The sequence below is a fragment of the Neofelis nebulosa genome, chromosome 9 (assembly GCF_028018385.1).
Source record: "Neofelis nebulosa isolate mNeoNeb1 chromosome 9, mNeoNeb1.pri, whole genome shotgun sequence".
Taxonomy (NCBI): domain Eukaryota; kingdom Metazoa; phylum Chordata; class Mammalia; order Carnivora; family Felidae; genus Neofelis; species Neofelis nebulosa.
The window spans coordinates 111,474,722-111,498,465 of record NC_080790.1 but is presented as its reverse complement, the minus strand read 5'-3'; the positions used below and the strand labels follow the sequence as shown (position 1 = coordinate 111,498,465).

Below are 23,744 nucleotides of genomic sequence, written 5' to 3'. Positions count from 1 at the left end.
TCCTTATGGATAGAAGCACGGCATTAGCATGGTCTCCAAAGTGGAGTACGCAGGACTGTTTAGAGGTGCAGGAAAGAAATGTTAGGATCTACATTTTATCTCCTCTCCATCTCAAAGACAAGAGTGACGTTGTTAAGATTTATCAGGATCTGATACACAGGCTGACACTGACTCCACACATACTGATGAGTTTGCCCATCAACTCATTGCATCCCCATACAGGAAAGGAGAGCAGACTGCAAGGGGAGCTCCCCGTTAGAGGGGCGCATGGCAAGGCCCAGATTTATTTCTTAAAATGGACCAGACGCTTAACAAGTACCCTCAAAGAGACTGCAGATTGAAATGAATGCCAGTGATATGAGGACAATGGCAGAGGTGACGCTTCCGTGCCTAGAATAAGTTGTTAGCCTCAGTAGGAGGTAAAACTGGTGAAGGTGCAATCGAGTCCAACAAGAAGTTGACCAGAAATCATTGAAATTATTAAGACTGTTGTTTGAAATGTGGGTTTATATCTTCTTTCATTAATGATGAACCACAGCCTGCCATAAGGTACTACCTAGGGGTAGAGGGAGCCAACATAGCACGACATTTAAAAGTGAAGCATTTAGAACATGAAGGCACACCTATATGATTTTTTTCAATGAAATATAGTCATTCAATGGCCAGTCCAGTACGTACTGAAATTTCAGTAAACTTGATGATAAATTATTTAGGAACCTCCTTTAAACTTTCTTATTTCTCATCAACATACACAAAGCCATTTACAGTCACAAAATTCCTGTCACAGTGAACATAACAAATAATACACAGAGGATAATATGACAGTAGGCCCATTTATATTCCTTTGTTAACAAACATTGTTAACATTACTAAATTAAAAAAAAATAAATAAATTAGTAGTAGAATAAAATCCAGAGTGTGGGATGTTTATTATATAATGAAATGAAAGTAAGATTTATTTTTTATATTCCATTTTAATGGCAAATTTAAAGAAAAATGAACTAGAGAAAATCTATTCCAATGAGTGAATTTCTTTTTAAGTAAAAACAGTAAGTAACCTTAATGAAAATATTCTGTGGACACACTGTATGTCGTAACATTTGAATGGCTCTGGTGACTGGTATTTAAAAAAAAAAAAAAGGTTTTAAGATAAGGTTATATACCAAAGTACCACACATGAAATTTGTTTAATACCTTATTCCTCAGCAAGTGGTTGAAGGATGTCTTTCAGGATGTGATTGATGTTGTTGATTTTGTTTTAAATAAACAAGACTCCTCGTAATACTTCTTGATGAGGTGAGGAGCTACGAAAATCTTTTAACCTCTCTGGAGTTCCCTGTTTATCTTATGACAGAATATTTAATAGAATTATCCAATGTGTATGTTCTGTCTTTTATAAAAGCACTAGGATTTCAAGTTTATTGATCCTTTCCAAAAGAAGTAATTATTAGTAGTGTGCTTCCAATAAACATAAACACTTGAGCTGTCCCCTGCAAGAGGACAATGAGGTTATATCAGTAAACGAGAAGGTAAATAACTGCTTTGCGAGAGAAACTTCTGGATTGGAGATCACATTTTGAAAATGACTGTTTGGAAATGTTTCCATTGTTGTGATTTTGTGCTGTAAAGACCATTACAAATCTTACCGATCTGACTTGTTTTTTGATCTTTCAAGATACAGAATTTCAGCAGGATTGGATCCATTTACAAAATTTAAAAATATGACATCTGATTCACTTGCAAAAACAATTCTTTGACCACAAGAAAGAGATTTATTCGTCAAATTTCAGTGAAAACTTAAAATTAGCATCAGTTTACCCATGGTAGCCAACAGTGCACTTCTTCCCATTGGCTCAGCACATTTCTCAGAGATGTCTTTTTCAGTCATTAAAATCAAGGATCAAAATAACCTAGCTCTTCAAATAGTTGTCTTTAAGTGGTAAAGGGATTTCAAAACTAATGAGGAATATTCAGTCATATTTCTCTTGATTTTTTTTAGTGAGAGAAAAATGTTTTTTCAAATCCCGAATGGACACAAAGTATTTTTTTAAGTTAGTTTATTTCAGTTTTATATGCTTTTTTTAAAAGCCATTTCCATTTTGGAGAACTTCACAATATATGTAATCTATCAGCTCAGAAGTATGTAGGTTTAATTTATAAATACACATAAACTGGGGACTTGGTTAAGTGTTTATGTATTGGTGTGAGCTCTCCAGACATTTGGAGCCCAACTACCTAGATGATCCTTACGAGGCTGCTTCCCTTAACATAGGCCATATGATTTAAGACATTGTGCTCTGGTGAGGGGTTTTTTAAAAGATACTTTTTCATAGAGTTAGGCATATGATAAAGCATTAAATTATATATACTTTTAAGGGAGAGAAATGAAATTTATTTGGGAAAACTGGTTAGAAATGTTAACTCATTTTATAAGTGTGAGTTTCTTTTTTTTTTTTTTTTTCAACGTTTTTTTATTTATTTTTGGGACAGAGAGAGACAGAGCATGAACGGGGGAGGGGCAGAGAGAGAGGGAGACACAGAATCGGAAACAGGCTCCAGGCTCTGAGCCGTCAGCCCAGAGCCTGACGCGGGGCTCGAACTCACGGACCGTGAGATCGTGACCTGGCTGAAGTCGGACGCTTAACCGACTGCGCCACCCAGGCGCCCCAAGTGTGAGTTTCTTTTAAGACATCATAAAATATCTGTTTTGTAATGAAGAAAATTGAGAGTAATAAAATTTGATTACTGTTTTCTTTCAAAATCTGGAAACCGTTATAATTAATTTTCTAACTGTTCGCACCTCTCATCAGCAAAACAGGGATTTGGACATGTTCATCAATGCCTCCAAAAACTTCAACCTCAACATCACCTGGGCCGCCAGCTTCTCAGGTAAAGACATACCTAGAGAAGACCTTTGAAGTGGAAGTAGCAGATTGAGAAACGTGATGTAGTTGTTGAGAAAGGGGGCGCTGGGGACAGACAGATGGGTTTGAAACCCACTTTTGCCACTTACTACCTGGGAGACCTTGAACCAAGTGTCCAAACCCCTCTCTAGACCTTAGGGTTGTCATAAAGAGAAGATAACGATACTTACCTCCTAGAACTGCTGTGTAGATGAACTTAGGTTATACGTGCCAGCACCTACCACGGTGTCAGACTCAGTACGTGCTCACCACCCCTGCCCTGCTACCAGCTTTAATAGCATTGCTGTAGCCACTGCTCCGGCACTCCCATCACCTCCCCATCCATGCTTCAGAAGGACAATATGGAAATGACTCAGAGTTGCAAGAAATGGAAATATTTTAAATAGAATGAGATCTTAGTAAGTAAGGGGAAATATACTTTGGGAATTAAATCAAGCTCTCAGAGCATAGTGTTTGCTAGCCTGTTTACCTTGCTATGATTCACTCAAGAAAATCTGAAGAAGTAATAGGTGGGCCTGATGTAGTGCTTATGAACATAGCTTGGCAGATCTGGGTTTGAACTCTGCCTGTTACTATGCTGCACTGTGCGATTAGGCAAATTCAGCTTTCTGAGCCAGTTTCTCGTGTATACAAGGGATGATTAAAACACCTAGCTGTGCAGAACATGGTGAGGATGAAATGACATAATAAACAAAGTAGTCAAGGTAGTGCTTGAAACACTACCTTGAGCAGGGGAGGGGGAGAGAGAGAGGGAGACACAGAATCCGAAGCAGGCTCCAGGCTCTGAGCTGTCAGCACGGAGCCCGACGCGGGGCTCGAACCCACGCACTGTGAGATCATGACCTGAGCTGAAGTCGGATGCTCAACCGACTGAGCCACCCAGGCGCCCCTAAACGTAACCTTTGTATGTATTATGTTTATCATATCTTAAAAGATATGCTATCTATCTTAAGACATGTTTATCACGTTTTAAAAGATTGTATAGAATTCAGAGAAGGTTTAGAAACTTGCGGTGAGGAGACACTTCTAAGAAAAAGTCGGAATTATGAGAGCCTTGGGAGAAGGGCAACATCTCTGAGCATGTGAATGCTTTTCAATGATTCTCTTAATGAGGACCCAAAAACCTGGCTCCAGTCACAGTATTTAATGCAGACATGGGAAAAAAAAATCTGTTTTTTGAGTCTTTGTAGATACTAGAATTCCTGGCTAAGGGAGAATATGGAATATTGAAGGGCTATTTGGGAAGAGGATAAGTTTATGCCAGATTGAGGGGATTTAAATACAGTTGTAGCTGATAACAGAAGGGATGGAGTGATTCCCTAGAGCTCCTTTCTCCCTGCTGCTGTTGAGACATGAGGTCACTGCTAGTTAGGAAGGGAGAGGTGACTCTGTCCCTGATATGGGGGATCAAGAGTACTGACAAACAGGTATAAAGGGGAAACGTAAAGCAGTTGAAGTGTTAACGTGCAGAGTGAGGGCCATTGCTTGTCAGCAGGATTCCAGTGGTATCTGTATTTTCACAACTGCATGCCATCGTTTCAGTGCTGAGGAGTTCCGAGACCCCTGCAAAAGCATTCTGGTTGAGGGCACAGCATTGTGTATCTGCCTTCCTGCTGCAAATCTCACCTCTGCTTCTTGCTGGCTGTGTGACCTGAGCCAAGTTACTAAATTTCTCTGAACCTCAGTTTCCTGATCTATAAATGAGAATAATAAGAGTTGTTGTTAGAACTAAAGGAGATTGTGCTCTTAAAGGCTATTCCTGGAACATAGTGAGTGTTAAGTAAATGCTAAACTGTCATTATTAATGAGGACAGATTCTGCCCAAAAAAAGAAAAAAAAATGGGGCTCTTGTATTTCATTCTTTTCTTCCTGACAGCTGGAACCCAGGCTGGAGAAGAGATGCCTGTTGTTTCAAAAACCAACATTAAGGAGTACAAAGATAGCTTCTCTAATGAGAAATTTGATTTTCGCAACCATCCAAATATCACTTTCTTCGTCTATGTCAGTAATTTCACCTGGCCCATCAAAATTCAGGTAAGAAGTGCTTTTTGGTCTCAACCTGCAGACATAGTGAAATCTCTTCAGTGGAGGCTAAATCCACTAATTTGGAACTTAAGGTAAATGAGGTGCACAGTATAGCTTTGCCTTTGTAGTCTCTGTGGCAAAGGAGCGTGAACACCTGAGCACCGTAAAGAAGGTGTGGTGGGGATGGCTTCAGTCACTTGAGAAGGGAAATGATCCACGCTCTTGAAAGCAACTCGGCACATAACACGTTCGGTAACTACAGCTGTATTCATTTCTTCGCTGAGCACTTGCCATATAAAAGCCTATAGAGCTTCGGTTCTGGGGGAAGGTGGGTATAAATGAAATAAACACACTTCTAACCAGCGAGAGCCAGAGTGTGGGATGTGCCATACAGAAAGATGCCACAAATGTGGGCAGAGTTTAAAGGAAGATAGCATTGGGTGGCAGCACAAGGTTGCCTGTAAGAGCACAGGCCCTGCAGTCGGACAGGGGGATGCGTCCTGGCTTGCTCCTAGACAGATTGTGTAGCCGCTCCACACCTCAGATTTTTTTGTGTATGTGACCTGAAAGCATGTCACCTGCTGCTGCCACCAATGTTATCAACCTTGATCGTTTTCTCTGTTCTTGGGTGACCAGTAGACTCCCTCTTATCCAAGACCCGTGACCTCATTTTTGCTCTTTATCATCTGCCGCTGTCCTCAAGGGCCTTGCCTCCATACTTTTCTCTTTTACCCCCTGTGTGGAATTCAGGGCTGGGTGGACTTCCAAGCGCTGGTTCACCTTTAGCCATCGAAGCACAGTCACAGGACTGGTCTGTGGCCATTCACCGACTCTCAGAAGCAAGTCGTCACTGATCAGTGACGATGTGTTTGAAAAGGACTTGTGGTGATTTTGTGTCCATGCCTTGGGACTGTGACTACAGAGTAATCTTCTCCTTCCTGGAATGTGAGGATAGGTTCTGTGTTGTGGTTTTTTTTGTCACCAACCACTTTCCTTTCTCTGTCTAGTGGTCTACCAATGTGCTCATCCTCTAATCGGCTTTTCCCGTTGCTCTTAGACACTGTCTGCTTCCCTCCTTGGCCAGCCTTCTCATAGTGTTGGCTCCCTATCTGTGCTTCCTCTTATCCACTCATCCATCAGCCCATAGAGCAGTGCCTCCTTCCCTCAGCACATCCTGAAACTGTCCTGTCTTAGCAGATGCCAGTCACTGAATTCTTCAGTCTCCTCACTGCTCTCTTGCTCACAGAGTGGTTTGAGTCACTGTCTTTCTGGCCTTCCTGGTCCTTTCTTTCCCTGATTCTCTGGCCAGTCTCTTCAGGGAATCTCCTTCCTTAAATATTGGGGTTGTCTGCGAATCAGTCACATCCCATACAGTTTCCCGGGGTAATTCCATCCCACCTGTAAGACTTACGGGATTCTCTGTATTGGTGATTCTCAGTGCTGTCTCCAGCCCAGCTTATACTTGAGCTCCAGACCAATATTCTTGGTGGCTGCCTAGACATCTCTACCTGGACAATCACAAGCTCCTGCCTTTCACACATAGTCATTCCTATGACCTCAGCCCCAAACCCCAGGCCTCTTTTCTCAGTGAATGACACAACCATTCGTCCAATTTCCTTTTGCTTTCCTTGTTAGATGTGTATATTAAGGTTAAACTAACCATTAGTAATTATAAATTGATTTTTTCTTCTTTCTGGAAGAGATCATATAAGATTAGAATTCTATGACCCTTGAGTACCTGATAGATCTCTCCTGTAAAATCATGAGATTTTGGTGTTTTATTTGTGGAGATTTTTTTAAACTGTTGATTCAGCTTCTTTAAAAGTTATAGGATATTTTGGATTTTCCCTTTCTGTTTGAGTCATTTAAAATAATTTTTCCTAGTTATTATTTATTTAATTTTTTTCAGATGTATAGACATAAAGTTACTCACACTATCCTCTTATCTAATTTTTGCAGCATCTCTGCTTAAGAGTACTGAATCAGGGCTCCTGGGTGGCTCAGTTGGTTAAGCCACAACCTTCGGCTCAGGTCATGATCTCACAGTTTGTGAGTTTGAGCCCTGCGTCGGGCTCTGTGCTGACAGCTCAGAGCCTGGAGCCTACTTCAGATTCTGTGTCTCCCCCTCTCTCTACCCCTCCCCTGCTCACACTCTGTGTCTCTCTGTCTCTCAATAATAACGTTAAAAAAATCATAATAAAATAAATAAAAAAGAGTACTGAATCATACACTTAAAAATGCTTAAAATGGAGAGCACCTGGGGGTGCCTGGGTGGCTCAGTCGGTTGAGTGTCCGACTTCGGCTCAGGTCATGATCTCACCATTTGTGAGTTCGAGCTCTGCGCAGAGCTCTGTGCTGACAGCTCAGAGGGAGCCTGCTTCAGATTCTGTGTCTCTCTCTCTCTCTGCCCCTAACCCACTCATCTTCTGTCTCTGTCTCTCTCAAAAATAAATAAACATGAAAAAAATTTTTTTTAAATTAAATAAATAAATAAAATAAAATGGGGAGTACCTGGGTGGCTCAGTTGGTTAAGCGTCCAACTTTGGCTCAGGTCACGATTTCACGGTTTGTGGGTTCATGCCCCACATCGGGCTCTGTGCTGACAGCTGGGAGCCTGGAGCCTGCTTTGGATTCTGTGTCTCCCTCTCTTTCTCTGCCCCTCCCCTGCTTGTGCTCTCTCTCTCAAAAATAAATAAACAAGCATTAAAAAAAAAAAAAAAAGTTAATGGGGCGCCTGGGTGGCTCAGTCGGTTGGGCGGCCGACTTCGGCTCAGGTCATGATCTCACGGTCCGTGAGTTTGAGCCCCGCATCGGGCTCTGTGCTGACAGCTCAGAGCCTGGAGCCTGCTTCATATTCTGTGTCTCCCTCTCTCTGACCCTCCCCTGTTCATGCTCTGTCTCTCCCTGTCTCAAAAATAAATAAACATTAAAAAAAAAAAAATTTTTTTTTTAAATAAAAAAAAAAAGTTAAAATGGTAAATTTTACCTTATGTAGGTTTTACCCTAATTTTAAAAAGTTTTAAATATCACAGCAAGACTTTTTTTTTTTTTTTGGTAAATATAGATAAACTTAATCTAAAGTTTATACAAAAAGGCAGAGAGTCTCCAATAGCTGTAACAAGTGTGAAAAAGAGGAATAAAGTGGGAGGAATCACTGTATATAATGTTAAAGTTTATTGTTTAGTTACAGTAATCAAGACTTTGTGGTTGTTGGTGGAGGGATAGACAGATCAAGGAATAGAATAAAGAACCCTGAAACAGAACCACGTAAATATGTCGATACGATTTTTAACAAAGAAACAAAGACAATTAATTCAGTGGAGGAAGGATAGCCTTTTCAAATAAGTACCGCTGGAACAATTGGGCAACAACAGACAAATAAATGAACTTTGATCTAAACCTCACATCTTACACAAAATCAGCTCATTATAGATCATACCTTTTTTTTCCTAAGTAAAGTGGCTACTTATTCAGCCTCTTGTCATGTCAAAATGTTTTGTGCATATGCCACTATAATTAGCTCACCCTCTGTAACAGGCAAAATTGTACATCAAATTATATTTCATGTTACCTCATTATATAAAAATATAAAGTAAAAATGATCTATCATTTCCATGTAACATTACTATTAAACAATTCAGCAGTAGATAATGAAGCGTGAAATCTTAGTAAAATATGATACAGGAAGAGCATAATGTAATTCTCACTTGTCGTTATTTGTTATGAATATACAAAGACAAATTTTTTAAATGTTATATTTACTGAGATTCTGGCAATAGCTTTATGTAACAAGACACAGCATACCAGGCCTGCCACTCAACTTGTTTATGGTAACTCTCAGCTTCAATCTGAAGCTGTTTAAAAAAAAACAAAAAAACAAAAAAATCAAAAGCCTGCTTTTTTTTTTTTTTAACATGCTAAGTATTTTGGCAAGTGTGCCGTTAAACACAGTAAGGAATATAAGATAGCAAGAATAAGAAGTTAATAAAAAGTACCTGTGTCTATTTGAAATGATTCCTCTCCAAAGCCAAAGTGTAGTCCAAATTAATTCAAATGTTATAACACATTCTCATGCTAAAAAACATTCAATATTATTGAAGTGGAGGTAAATCCCAGAACTTTGGGGGCTCTGCCATGCTGCAAAGGGCTGTTTCTCTGGTTCACTTGACAGAGTCCAAGGATATCAAAGGGCAAGACTGCTGTACGCAGCTCTGACCTCCCATGAAGCATGGCTACGGTGTCCTCAAAAATAGGATGTGTGAGGGTAAAAGGCACGCTACTCTGCTAGCTAAAGAGATAGCACCCTCCCCCTCAGAAGCCCCTTCCCAAGATAAATGAAAGTATTTAAGGGGAAAAAATTAAAATACACTTATCTACAGAGTAAGGATTTTGAAATAATCAGTGTGATCGCTATTTCAGAAATGTTAACTGGAGTCATCTGGTCATTTCTGATTACATCTTAATGATGTGTCCACGTTCAGTTTCTGTGGACTCATCATTAGATACTTCTAGTCAAAAATATTAATTTTGTCTCCAAATACTGTAACCACTAGCACAACTGCAGTGTGTTATCTCCAGGAGTTATTAAGCACGGGAAGAGAAAAAATAGAGACACAGAATCCAAAGCAGGCTCCAGGCTCTGAGCTGTCAGCACAGACCCCGACGCGGGGCTCCAACTCATGAACCACAAGATCATGACCTGAACCAAAGTCGGACGCTTAATCGACTGACCCACTCAGGCGCCCCTTGAAGAAGAACTTTATATCCTAAGTCTGGGCAAAAGATTTCTAGATTTGACAACAAAAACATGACCCATAAAGGAAAAAATTGATAAATTGGACCACATCAAGACCAAAAACTTTTGCTCTATGTAGTAAGACCCTGGCAAGAGGATGAAACAGTAAGCTACATACTGGGAGAAAATACTTGCAAATCATATTTCTAACAAAGCACTTGTATCTAGACTATAACAGTTCTCAAAACTCCACACTTTAAAAAAGAAGTGCTCTAATTTAAAAATGAACAAAAGATGTGAAGAGACAGTTCATCAAGTAGATTATACGTTACGGCAAATAAGGACATGAGATACGCAGATTCAGAAGCCACTAAAGAAATGCAAATTAAAACCACAATGAGACATCACCACATACCTATCAAAATAGTGAGAACACCGAATGCTTGAGAGAATACAAAGAAATTGGATCACACATACATTGCTGGTGGGAAAGTAAGATGGTATAGCCACTCCGGAAAGTGGTTTGGCATCTTCTTATGAAACTAAACTTGCACTTAGTATACAACCCAGCATTTGCGTTCCTGGGCATTTATCCCAGAGAAATGAAAACTGGTGATTACACAGACACCTGTACACCCATGTTTATAGCACCTGTGCAGCAATATTCAGCAGCGTTACTCATAATAGCCCCAACTAGAAACTACCCAAATATTCTTCAGCAGGTTAATGGCCACACTGTGCTACATACATATCATATGTATATGTCTGCAATACATATACATATGTAATACTCAGCAATAAAAAGAAATAAACTATCGATACAATAATTTGGATGAATCCCAAGGAAATTTTGCTGAGGTGGGGGGAGGCTTAGCAATTTGTATACTGTATGATTCCATTTCTATAACATTTGAAAATAAAAATTTTAGGGGCGCCTGGGTGGCTCAGTCGGTTAAGCATCTGACTTCAGCTCAGGTCACGATCTCGCGGTCCGTGAGTTCGAGCCCCGCGTTGGGCTCTGGGCTGATGGCTCGGAGCCTGGAGCCTGCTTCCGATTCTGTGTCTCCCTCTCTCTCTGTCCCTCCCCCGTTCATGCTCTGTCTCTCTTTGTCCCCAAAATAAATAAACGTTAAAAAAAAATTTTTTTTTAAATAAAAAAAAGAAAATAAAAATTTTAGACCAAAAATAGAGATTTGTCTACTGAAGCTTCAACTTTTTCTGACTTTTCCTGACTGACCTCAGGACCTTCTTAAAAGTGTTCACCTGATTAGGTCAGGCCCACCCACACTCAAGGGGAGAGGATTATGCAGCGTGAATACACCAAGGTAATGGGAATCTTAGGTGGCACCCAGGGATTTATTTAGGTTGTTTGCCCCATAGAGGTTGAGCTGTAGGCTCTAGTCAATACAATTTCACTTTGGTAACGTCTAACACTATCCAATTATAGATCAGATACATTTATAAAATATTTGACTTGGGGTCTAGTAAATATTATTTCTTGGCTTGTTTTAAGTTGAGGTTGTTTTCATACTGACATACCTTGTTACTTCTGACTCTGATTAAACTTTAGGCTTTGTTGTGTATAGCTGAAAAATGATGAACGTTTTTAAGGTTCTAGGTGAAAATCTTATGCTGCTGACATTTTTCCCATTTAGAAAGAGGGCTCCGTGCATATAAACAGGCTCTTGTGCTGGAGATAGTCGTGCTCTTGCCAATGCTGAGTTCTAGTTTTTTTTCCTCCCAGTGCCCTGTTGCTCCACCCTCTGAAAGCCACTGAAATGGTTTTAGAGCATTTCCTTCTAGAGGGATCTCTTCCCCACACTTACTTTTAAAAAGTACTAATTTTAAGTTTAAGAGTCAAAGGGATGTTGACCTTCTGCCTGATTTTCTGTTCTTCACCTGGGCTGGATCACTTACTTGAGTAAGATCCACTTATGAAAGCTGTATTCAGGAGCACTTTCGAAAATAAACTATGGCGTGCTCACCATTTAATTTGCCAAGCTTTCCTTGAACGAGCAGGTAAGTTCTATTGGAAATGTGTCTTTTTACTCTTTGGTACAACTAACTGTAGTATTTGCAGGCAGCGTAAATAGAGCTGCGGCATTGCGCGTCCTCGGTGTCTGCACACGACACCCGTTCTCTGTGCACTCGGGACTGTACCTGGATGTGTGCCGTGTGGAGGGCTCAGCCTGCCTCTTCCTGCACACATCCAGCGGTGTGCTCAACAAAGGGGGCTGTACGTGTCTGTACTGCTCTGTTTTCCTCAGAGCCTTAGCTTTTCTAGATGTGGTTAGCTCTTAAACACACCCATGCACACTTAGAGACTATCCAGATTCGGTAAAAATGTAGAGACTAATTTATGGAAAAGAGTAAGGAAGTGTCTAAATGGTGCAGGATAGGTCATTCGGTTAAATTTTAGTATGGCTTTCAATGCAGGCAAAGCCTTTTTATCCTTGATTCTCATTTTTTAAAGCAGAATAACTGAGGAAATCTAGTTCTCAGAATTCATATAAACATTGGCACTTTAAAAATTGTAATGCTGAACTCAAGTTCCTTCACTCTGTACCAATCCCAGGATTCTTTTCCATAATTAGGAACAGATCAAAACCTGTAACTGCTAACTGAGGGAATTTGAAACCAACTGTAAAAATCCTTGTAGACACAGTTAAAAAAAAAACAAAACACAACACCCAGATTGAAAAGGCCTTGTGTGTAGAAGGGTAGTGGGTGTGTTGGGGCCAGTTGTGCATGTTTTCTGGTCAGTTGCTCCTGTGGGTGAGCGCCCCTCCCTCAGCCTCTGCTTTCTGAAAGCAATCCTGCGTGTCCTTGCCAGAGGGACTCAGCTGGCATAGCCATGCCCATAGTTTGGGAGGGTAGGTATTCAAGATAGAGAATGGACAGGCAGATGTTTTGTGTGAGCTGGAAAGGTGGGCAGTGAAGCTGGGGTTCAGGCTTGTTACTGGCTCTGCAACAGAGGTTGTTATTGTAACGTGGAACTAATATTAAAGCCTTCTCCGTGCTGGGTGTTTCATCTGCTGGTTTATGTAAGAGGCTAGTGTTCACAAGCGAAGGCAACATGGAATTTGTATTGAGAACTGGGCATTCATTTGGACTTTAGAGTTATGTTTATAGGTGCTAACAGGATTACTCCACTAAGCAAAGGATGTATGAGACTTCACTCAGATATGCTTCTTTTGGTAGCAGTTTTGTTGAGATATAATCCACATACTATACAATTCGCCCATTTAAAGTGCACCCTTTAGTAGTTTTTAGTATATTCACAGAGTTATGTAACTTTGCCTTCAATCAATTTTAGAGTATTTCTTTTTTTTTTTTATTTTTTTTTATTTTTTTTATTTTTGGGACAGAGAGAGACAGACAGAGCATGAACGGGGGAGGGGCAGAGAGAGAGGGAGACACAGAATCTGAAACAGGCTCCAGGCTCCGAGCCATCAGCCCAGAGCCTGACGCGGGGCTCGAACTCACAGACCGCGAGATCGTGACCTGGCTGAAGTCGGACGCTTAACCGACTGCGCCACCCAGGCGCCCCGATTTTAGAGTATTTCATCACCCCAGAAAGAAACCCTCAGTAACGGTCACTCCCCGTTCCTCCCTCCCCTTAGCCCCTGGCGACCACCAGTCTACTTTCTATCCCTATAGCTTTGCCTATTCTGGGCATTTCGTAATAATGTAATTACATAATATACGGTCCTTTGAGACTGCCTTCTTTCACTTAGCATACTGATTTCAAGATTCATTTATATTTAGTATGTCTGAGTACTTAACTCCATTTTAAGATTGAATGATATTGTATGGATATACATATACCACATTTTATTTATCCATTCATCTGTTGATGGATACTTGGGTTGTTTTCACTCTTCGGCTATTGTGAGTAATGTCAAATATACTTATAATGTTTATATTATTGTATAATGATAATGATGGCATATGTACATACCTCCTGGTGTCAGATATCTGTACCTTATAAGTTTTAAGAATTATAAAGCCATGAAATACATCTAGAACTGAGCGACTTAAAGCATAAGTCTTTCTTTGTGTCAAAGTGGCATTTAAGGTTCTTATACTATCTTGTGTTTTTCATTAGGATCATTATTTATTATTCCTTCTTGAAAGCCTCCTCTCTTTCCCTTTACACCTATGGCCTTGGCTGTTTCTTCTTAGTTTTTTAATACCATTGTTCCCTTGGATTTCCTCTGGACCCATTCTCCCTGGATAGTTTCATCGACACCACCTGTGAAAACCACCTATGGCTAGGAAGGGTAAATCTCCGTTACTAACAGACCTCTCTCGTGTGACCTCCATATCCAGGACCCAATAGGCTTCCCTTAACATCCAGTCACTCCACAGACTTGTAGCCCAGAGCAGCAGTCTTGAATGGATGGGAGGAGCTGTCGGACGCGGGGTGGCAGGATGTGCCCACATTCTTCTGGGAGCCCTGGGAGGAGAGGGGAGTGTCCCATGCCACCTGGGTCTGAGTGAGGATGAGCAGTACCAGGGCTGAGTGTCAGGAACGTGAGGTTGGGGAGTAGGGGTGTTTGGGGTGGGGAAGGGGCATACCCAGTCACTTTCAAGAACAAGCAGGAGTTCAGCAGAGGTGAAGTGGCAGCGCTGTGAGCAAGGTGCTGGAAAACTAGGCAGAGGCTGTCATGACGAGACTGGAGGCTTCAGCAGAGGGGTTGAACCCTGACCTGAAAACCACTGGGAATTGTTGATGTGTCATAAGCCAAGAAGTGTCCAAAGATCAGTGTTTTTCAAAGACCCTTTTGGCAGCAGTTTGGGAGAATGGTTTGGAGGGAGCTGGGCCTGAGTTGGGGAGTCCAGGTAGCATTCTTACTTGGAAACCCAGGGGAGTGAGTCCATCAGGTGTCCCTCAGACATACCCGGTAGCAACTTTCTTTCCTCATCTGTGCCTCCACGGCTGTAGACTTGTTGACCTTTTCACTCTACAAAGATTTCCTTAAGGGCAAGGAGGATGCCTTATATTTCTGTGTCCTCAGTGTCCTAGCATAGTGTTGATCAGCTGTAGACACTTCACAAACGTGCACTAGATGGATGAATAGTTGTAGGTACGAGAGCTTTCGGGTTGGTATCAGAACTTTGTGGGGTTTTTTGCAACTTTTCTAAAGGTGCTGAGAGCTTTTTCTGATATTGTCAGAATGATTGCCAACTGGTGCTAAGGTGCCAGCTCGGGTTGGAGACCAAGAATTTGTCATCCCAGTATGCACAGTCTGGTGTTACAGGATTGAATTGTTCTAGAAGTTGTCGAAAGTGGTAGAAGAAAAGAAAGGGATGAGGACACAAACATCCTAATTTCACAAAGAGGGGCATTAAGAGATAACTATATGTATTGAAATATTTAAGGATGAAATGATAGGAAACCTGGGATTGCTTCAAAATAATATGATTGTGGGGAAAGAGGCTAGCATATGGATGAAACAAGACTGACCTTGGGCTGGTCATTATTACAACTGGGTAGTGAGCACACTGGGTTCATTATTCTGTTCTCTCTCCTTTTTAAATTTAAAATTTTCCATAATAAAAAAAATGCAAAAAAGATCATACAAGTGATAGAAAAAAAGAATAAAGGTCTGAGTGTATTATTTAACCTCTTGAAGGTAGCCTCAGCTGGGCCAGCAGCCTAGGCTAGCTGGAACCTAGCACATCTAGGCCAGCTGGGGTATATCTTGGAACTGACTTTCTTTTACTTTGCAGGAAGTACACAGCATTTTACTAGGGTTTTACCAGTTATTGGCTGCTGTTGGGCAGTCTCTACAACAGTCAGGAGTCTGGGACAAAACCCTGTTTTCCCTCAGTCTAACACACCTCACCCTGGTGAGATGACAAAGGGAGCCTCCCTGAGAGCTGCTGGGCTCATCTCCAAGCACGGGTGCATCAGAGGCCTGAGATCTCCTCCCTCTGGGCTATGAGGACTGGGAAGCTTCCTTCCAGAGGGCCATGGCCAAATTGCCTCCTGCTTCTGCAACCGTTTGTGTGTAACAGGCACATCTTTTCCCTGTATCCAAGGGTGGTTTATCCGTTCCCTGTCTCTGTTGGCATCCTTCAACACCATCACCCTCATAACAGTGACACAGAAACTGACAGAGGCCCTAAAAACAATGATGTGACTATACTGGAAGGAGCTGGTGGAGACAATGGCCTAAATCACCTTTGATTATAGTAGGAAAGTCAGTAAGTGGTGCCTAAAATGGCTAAGTCAAGAAATAGCAAATAAAATAAAACAAAACACTAATTAGTGATAAAAAGGTAACCCACAGAAGAACTGAAAAGAAACCTAAATAAAGGTGGGGACCTCTGGAGAGAAACCTTTACAAGAGGAAATAGGGAGCAGGAACCATTGCTTTGCATGATTAGCTCTTTTGTCCTTGTAGATATTTCAGCCAGGTACAGTATATGTAGTTCTTAATGACTTTGAAATTACTAATGATCATGATAAAATGGAATCAGAATTCTGGAGAGTGGTGGAAGGAGTGGCTGGAAGGACAAGTGGGGAAGAAAGCACAGAGCAGTGTTGAGGTGGGAGGCTGGGAGGGCACGGATGGTGAGTGTTAGCTAATCACATGTCAGGAAGGAGTGGCTCGGTGGTATTAACTTGCTTTGAGGCTCTGAGCAGAGTCTGGGTATACGGTTTCTGTGCCAGCACAAACCAGCATTAGGTGGCTAGTATGTGAGGCCAGTTGATGGGCACTGGGATCCAGTCCAGAGCCCGTGGTCTCAGTATGGAGTTCTAGATAGAACTCCCATTTGTTTTTGTTTTGTTTTTAAGAAAATTATTTTATTTTTGTTTTTAGTGTATATATATAAATATTTATTTATTTTGAGGGGGGGGGAGAGAGAGTTCGATAAGGGGAGAGACAGAGAGAGAGAGAGAGAGAGAGAGAGAGAGAGAGAGAGAGAATCCCAAGCAGGCCCCACGCTGTCAGCCCAGGAACCGTGAGATCTTGACCTGAGCCTAAATTAAGAGTCAGATGCTTAACCAACTGAGCCACCCCAGAATGCTTGTTTTTAAAGTTAACTAAAATTAAAAATGGTTTGTTTTCCAGTGAAGTTGTTAACACCCAAAACTATTCACTTCACTATGAAGTTTATAACAAAAGTGGACCTATATTAAATCTTAGCTGATATTTGAATAGTTATATATACACCACACAATGACATCTGTTCTTTTTATCAGAGCATACCCTCCCAATCAGACACACAAATGCAGAAGTAACAGTGTTATTTTCATTTTTTCCTATTCTAGTAAAAGAATCTAATTTCTAGAATTCATAACTCAAAACTGTTCACACAGGTTTGATTATTTTTTTCTTGTTCATGTCTGAAGAAGAGCTTCTTAAGAAATTTACATTTTACAATCTTTGAAATATAAGAAAGTTACAGAATCTGCTGAGTTATATATGCAGCATATACATTCTTGGAAGTTATTTTTAAAATATAAATTAATCATATATATCCATGTTACACACCCTGCTATTCATACATTCCTTTAAGCAACATTCAAGTATATTTGTGCTTTGTATGTTTACATTACTTTAGAGCCCATTTCTAGTTTTCAGTAAAACTGAAATTGTATATCTATAAAGATTTCTCAAATATTTAATAAGTGCAAAACAACCGTTATGAAAATATAAATCACTGTTACAGCTTTTTGATCTTTCATTTTTATGCATTTCCTGTCATCCATGTCATTTCCTGTTCTTTTGGGAAGCTGATAAATTTTTATGTCTGCAATCTCAGCTCGGGAAGCTGATAAATTTTTATCTCTGCAATCTCAGCACGGCTGTTCTCTCAGCACAGGATAACAGTCTGTATATTGCAGGTTTTCTGAACACACAGCAGTCACTCGGCCGTCTCAAGTGTAGCAGTGAAATCTGATAGTTTCCAGTTATTTCAACTGTGGGACCACCTTGTTAGCTGCTTCCAAAGAATTTATTAGATTCTGCAGCTCTTCTTTACTTATTTCGACAATACGGTTTGACTTCGCCATTTTCTTTTACATCTAGATTAAAGTTTAAAAGTAGCATTTGTGGGTCACCTGGGTGGCTCAGTATGTTAAGTGCCGGACTTCAGCTCAGGTCACGATCTCACAGTTTGTGGGTTCCAGCCCCACGTCAGGCTCTGTGCTGACAGCTCACAGCCTGGAGCCTGCCTCAGATTCTGTGTCTCCCTCTCTCTCTGCCCCTTCTCATCTTATGCTCTCTCTCTCTCTCTCAAAAATAAATAAACACTAAAAAAAATTTTTTTAAGTAGCATTTATAATGTACCAATCTTGTTACTAGACGATGCAAGCTTTAACTGCCAATCAAAATCCTGTAGCTGTGAGAAGAAATATCAACTATTTCTTGTAACAGAGCCTGCCTGATTTCATCTTTTCCTACTTTTTAAGCATTTCATGATAGCTTCTTGATGAAATTAATTCAGCTGATTCAACTGCTGAAATACCTCTTCATCAGGTAAATTTTTACCAACTACAGCTTTGAAAAATTTGGTAATATCTTCTAGAACATTCTTCCATTCTGTTGAATCCCAAACACAGCACGAATCCTGGTAGAGAGGATAAGCTCGGCTACAAATGCTATCAATTATTTTGTGAAGAAGCTGCAGGCCCACCTCTGCTGGAAGCTTCTGCAGCTGCCACAAGGGCATCCAGTGTTCCTTTGTTCTTTTTTTGTTTTAATTCCAATATAGTTAGCATACAGTGTGAATACTAGTTTCGGGTGTATAGTATAGTGATTCGGCAATTCCATACATCACCCGGTGTCCATCACAAATGTACTTCTTAATCCCCATCCCCTGTTTCACATATCCCCCACCCTCCTCCCCTCTGGTAACATCAGTTTTCTGTAGTTAAGAGTCTGTTTTTTGGTTTGTCTCTTTTTTTTTCTTTGTTTTTTTTTTTTCCTTAAATTCCACTAATGAGTGAAATTGCATGGTATTTGACTTTCTCTGACTGACTTCACTTAGCATTACACCTTCTAGATCCATCCATGTTGTTGCAAATGGCAAGATTTAATACAAGAAAACTTTTCTGTGGCACAGCAAAACTCAAGGTGGTAGCAGCAGGAGAGCCCGGTGAGAGTGGTCACAGAGTCTTCCATCTTTGACACAGCTGAGGCCTGAGTTCTTACAGGAGGAGTCCGTTCTCTCCTGACTTCCGGCCTTGCAGTGCCACAGCTGTGTGGCAAGATTGGCATGGTGAAGCCAGGAGCCCAGATGGCAGCCAAGGCCACTTTGGCCCTCTCAGATCCTGAAGTGAGATCTTCAGCGTCTGCAGAGCCTGTTTGAAGAGCAGAGGGGCCCCGGTCTGGACAGACTCCCAGACCAGTAGGAGGTGAGCCCTGGTGAAGCTGCGGGCCTCAAGAGCCATCGGAGCAGCCCATCAGGATTCTGTCAGGTACATACAGACCTTGGGTTTTCTCAGAGCCCACCAGGTGCTGCCTGGGAGCTAGCAATCTTTACTTCTCAGGATGGCCAGCTGTCCTTTCCCATCCTCTACCTTGTGTGTTCATAACAGTGAAGATCACTCATGGTAGGGAAGATAAAGGCAAACTAGAGGTCCTTCCCTCTCTGTTTTCAAACCTTCTGTATTAAACAGTGGTCTTTCCCTATTCAGTATTCATTCGTCCATTCGTTCACTTGTTTCCGAATACCTACTTTTCTGGATTGCACATAGTAGATGTAAAATACAAATGTTAGAAAAAGAATCTGTTCTGTGGTAGTTTAATATAAGAAGTGCCTTAGGGGGTGCCTGGGTGGCGCAGCCGGTTAAGCGTCCGACTTCAGCCAGGTCACGATCTCGAGGTCCGTGAGTTCGAGCCCCGCGTCAGGCTGTGGGCTGATGGCTCGGAGCCTGGAGCCTGTTTCCAATTCTGTGTCTCCCTCTCTCTCTGCCCCTCCCCCGTTCATGCTCTGTCTCTCTCTGTCCCAAAAATAAATAAAAAACGTTGAAAAAAAAATTAAGAAGTGCCTTAGTTTTTTTTAATTTTTAAAAAAATTTTAGAGCACCCTCCCTACCACAGTTGATAAGAAATCCATTCTCAGCCCCATCCCCTTCTCAGGACTGCAGAAACCTCAGGACTTACCTGAACCCAGAGATCTGGGGAAGGCCCTCTGATCTTCATTCACTGACTGCCCTGGCTTCTGGCCGTTAGGTTTGTTTTAAGACAGCTGTCCTCATTCCCATGTGTCTCAGACCTAGGCACTTGAGCACAGAATAACCAGTGAGGCCCCAGAGCCTCCCCAGGCCTACCATGCAGTCACCCTGTATTCCTTGGCCCTTTCAAAACTCTAGAACATCTTCTCCATTCCTTCCATTTCCTGGTCTCAGGGTTTGGGCCATACCTCTCTGTTTCAAAGCACTATCCTCATCCTTCCCCCTTTCCCCACCACACTCCCACCCCTGGAGAAGATCCAAGTTCATTTCTTTGGGGGCCAAACCTTCCAAGTAAAAATGACAAATTTTTTCAGTGTAGTTCCGAAACACTAAAGGAATTGTTCAGGGGAAGGAGCAGGGTAGACTCTTGCCTTTAATTCTTTAGTTCAGTGTCCCCTAAAATACAGTCTTTGGACACCAGCATCAGAATCACCTGGGGAGCTTAAAGCTTCAGGAGTAGAAATGGGATTCACGCTTTGTTGCAAGCTCTCCAGAGTTTGAGAACCATTGTCTAGTTTTTGGAATACGATGGTGTATTTGCCCTCTGGAGGTCAGGGTATCTGCTTCTGTGGGAGGTAGGGAATTGCCTTTTTGTTCTTTATCCTATAGCAATTAGAAAGTCAGAAATTGATACCTTTGTAGACAGAAGAGTACAGGCATCTGTTTTTCCAGGACATCTCTTGCATACACAGCCATCATATAAGGTGGAATATGACTGTCCCATGCCCTGAAAGGGAAGTGGATCAGGCACTGGGAATGTAGAGAAGAGAGAGCCAATCCCCAGTGGAGGAGCAGGTGGCAGAATGAGGAAGGGAGTGTTTGGACCGGGTAGCAAGGGACAGAGGGTGCCCACTGCAGATGGGTGGGCAGGGCATTCTGGTGACGGAAAGACCAAGTTCAGTAGTAGAGCAACCTGAAAACACGTGTTTGGCAGAAACAAAATTACTGCATAGGAAATGTAGGCCCACCGTGCACTCCCCTAAACCCTGGGGCTAGCTGGGCTTCTGGATTTAGTTTCTCAGATTTATTTAATATGCCCAGAGGGTCCCCTGGGCAAGCACAGCTTAATCAAACTTACTGCCGAAAGTGAAGCAGAAGCAGGTTGTGGAAATGTCAGGGGACATGAATTCTAGGTTTGCTGGAATGTGGGGAGCGATACCTACTAAAGGGAGAAAAATGATACTGTGAGTTTTATTTACAAATCGTAATGATGTTTTCTTCCTTGTATTAAGTATATTTTATTATAGACAGTCCCCATTTTCTTCAGTGTCAGAAAAGCCACAAGCACTTCAATGTTTGTTTCAATGTCTATTTTGTAATAATTCATGGAAGAAAGTTCTGATTGGAATATTGTCTTAGGTGAAACAAAAGCACGAAAGTGTTTAATTTTACAGTTAACAAATTTTAAATTATGGTTGCAACCATGAGCCAATTCTCATGGTTCAAGAAAGAAAACTCGATCAGGTCTTAACTCAGTTTTGGGGGAAGGTGGAGATAGGGTCATTATTTTTCCAGTTACCCTATTCATTTATTCAGCACATATTTATTAAACACTCTTATGTGCCAGTCAGTGCTTTAGGCACTAGAGACATGTAGTCAGCAGCAAGGTCCCTGTCCTCATGGATCTTATTTTCTAATGAAAGAAAAAGACCATAAATAAATGCACATCTAAGAAAACTTGAGCAAGATAAGTAGAGGTGTGGCTTCAGTTGTGCAGATAGATAGTGCCTGGAGATCGGACAGCACGGATGGAGTCCTTCACTTCAGATTTGACTTCACAGCATGATTTAGTAGTCAAGAGCATCACCAATTTTCCCAAGGTCCTCTCTTAATCCTCCCTGGAGCATTTTGAAGGACTTGTGTTTTTACCTTCATACCTCTTCAGTTGATAATCCTGCCAAGTCCTCATTTGCCTGTGGTTTTGTGCGATCAGTTCTCCAACAGCACTTTCAGTAAAATCTAATCTTCCACAAGATCACTTTTGCAATTGGTTTGCATGTCTGATGGTCTGAGTAGCGACAGTGCAATTCATGCTTGTGGTCCCACTGTAATTTTTTTCTATTTAAATTCTAGTTAGTTAACATATAGTGTAATACTGGTTTCAGTAATACAATTAGTGATTCATCCTTACATATAACACCTACTGCTCATCCCCTTTAAGTGTCTCCTTAATGCCCATCACTCATTTGCCCCATCCCCCCCATCCACCTCCCCTCCAGCAACCCTCAGTTTGTTGTCTGTATTTAAGAGTCTCTTATGGTTTGCCTCCCTCTCTGCTTTTATCTTATTTTTCCTTCCCTTCCCCTATGTTCATCTGTTTTGTTTCTTAAATTCCACATATGAGTGAAATCATATATTTGTCTTTCTCTGACTGACTTATTTCACTTAGCATAATACATTCTAGTTCCATCCACTTTGTTGCAAATGGCAAGATTTTATTCTTTTTCATCACCAAGTAATATTCCATTGTGTATATATTCCACATCTTCTTTATCCATTCATCAGTCAATGGACATTTGGGCTCTTTTCATAAGTTGACTGTGGTTGATAGTGCTGCTATAAACATTGGGGTGCATGTGCCCCTTTGAATCAGCATTTTTGTATCCTTTGAATAAATACCTAGTAATGCATTTGCTGGGGCGTAGGGTAGTTCTATTTTTAATTTTTTGAGGAACCTCCATACTGTTTTCCAGAATGGCTGCAACAGTTTGCATTCCCAACAGCAGTGCAAAAGGGTTCCCCTTGCTCTGCATCCTTGCCAACATCTGTTGTTTCTTGAGTTGTTCATTTTAGCCACTCTGGGGGTGCCTGGGTGGCTCACTCGGTTAAGCGGCTGACTTCTGCTCAGATCATGATCTCGCTGTCAGTGAGTTCAAGCCCCGCATCGGGCTCTGTGCTGACAGCTCAGAGCCTGGAGCCTGTTTCAGATTCTGTGTCTCCCTCTCTCTGACCCTCCCCCGTTCATGCTCTGTCTCTCTCTGTCTCAAAAATAAATAAACGTTAAAAAAAAATTTTTTTAGCCACTCTGACAGGTGTGAAGTAGTATTTCATTGTGGCTTTGATTTGTATTTCCCTGATGATGAGTGATGTTGAGCATCTTTTCATGTGTCTGTCTTCTGAATGTCTTCTTTGGAAAAGTGTCTATCCATGTCTTCTGCCCATTTCTTCACTGGATTATTTGTTTTTTGGGTGTTGAGTTTGATAAGCTCTTTGTCGATTTTGGATACTAACCCTTCATCCCATATGTCCTTTGCAGATAACTTCTCCTATTCTATCAGTTGCCTTTTAGTTTTGTTGATTGTTTCCTGTGCAGAAGCTTTTTATCTTGATGAAGTCCCAGTAGTTCATTTTGGCTTTTGTTTCCCTTGTCTGCAGAGACATGTCTAGTAAGAAGTTGCTGTGGCTGAGGTCAAAAAGGTTGCTCTCTGTGTTCTCTTACAGGATTTTGATGGTTTCCTGTCTTATATTTAGGTCTTTCATCCATTTGAATTTATTTTTGTGTGTGGTGTAAAAAAGTAGTTCAGTTTCATTCTTCTGCATGTTGCTGTCCAGTTTTCCTAGCACCATTTGCTGAAGAGACTGTCTTTTTTCCATTGGATATTCTTCCCTGCTTTGTTGAAGAATAGTTGAAGAATACATATGTGGACCCTTTTCTGGGTTCTCTATTCTGCTGCATTGATCTGTGTGTCTGTTTTTGTGCCAGCATCATATTTGATGGTTACAACTTTGTAATACAGCTTGAAGTCTGGAATTGTGATGCCTCCATCTTTGGTTTTCTTTTTCAACATTGGCTATTTGGGGTCTTTTCTGGTTCCAGTTTTAGAATTGTTTGTTTTGGCTCTGTGAAGAATGCTGGTGTTATTTT

The 23,744-nt window shown here is 41.2% G+C and overlaps 1 protein-coding gene across 4 annotated transcripts in view; it reads left to right on the top strand.

The window, feature by feature from the left end:
* Positions 1-23,744, top strand: part of ATRN (attractin) — a 161,402-nt gene that overhangs the window by 103,219 nt on the left and 34,439 nt on the right. For all 4 annotated transcript variants that reach the window (XM_058685027.1, XM_058685025.1, XM_058685024.1 and 1 more), the window contains exons 23-24: positions 2,811-2,889; positions 4,801-4,958. In XM_058685027.1, coding sequence (XP_058541010.1) covers positions 2,811-2,889; positions 4,801-4,958 — 237 coding nt within the window. The remainder of the gene's footprint in view (positions 1-2,810; positions 2,890-4,800; positions 4,959-23,744) is intronic.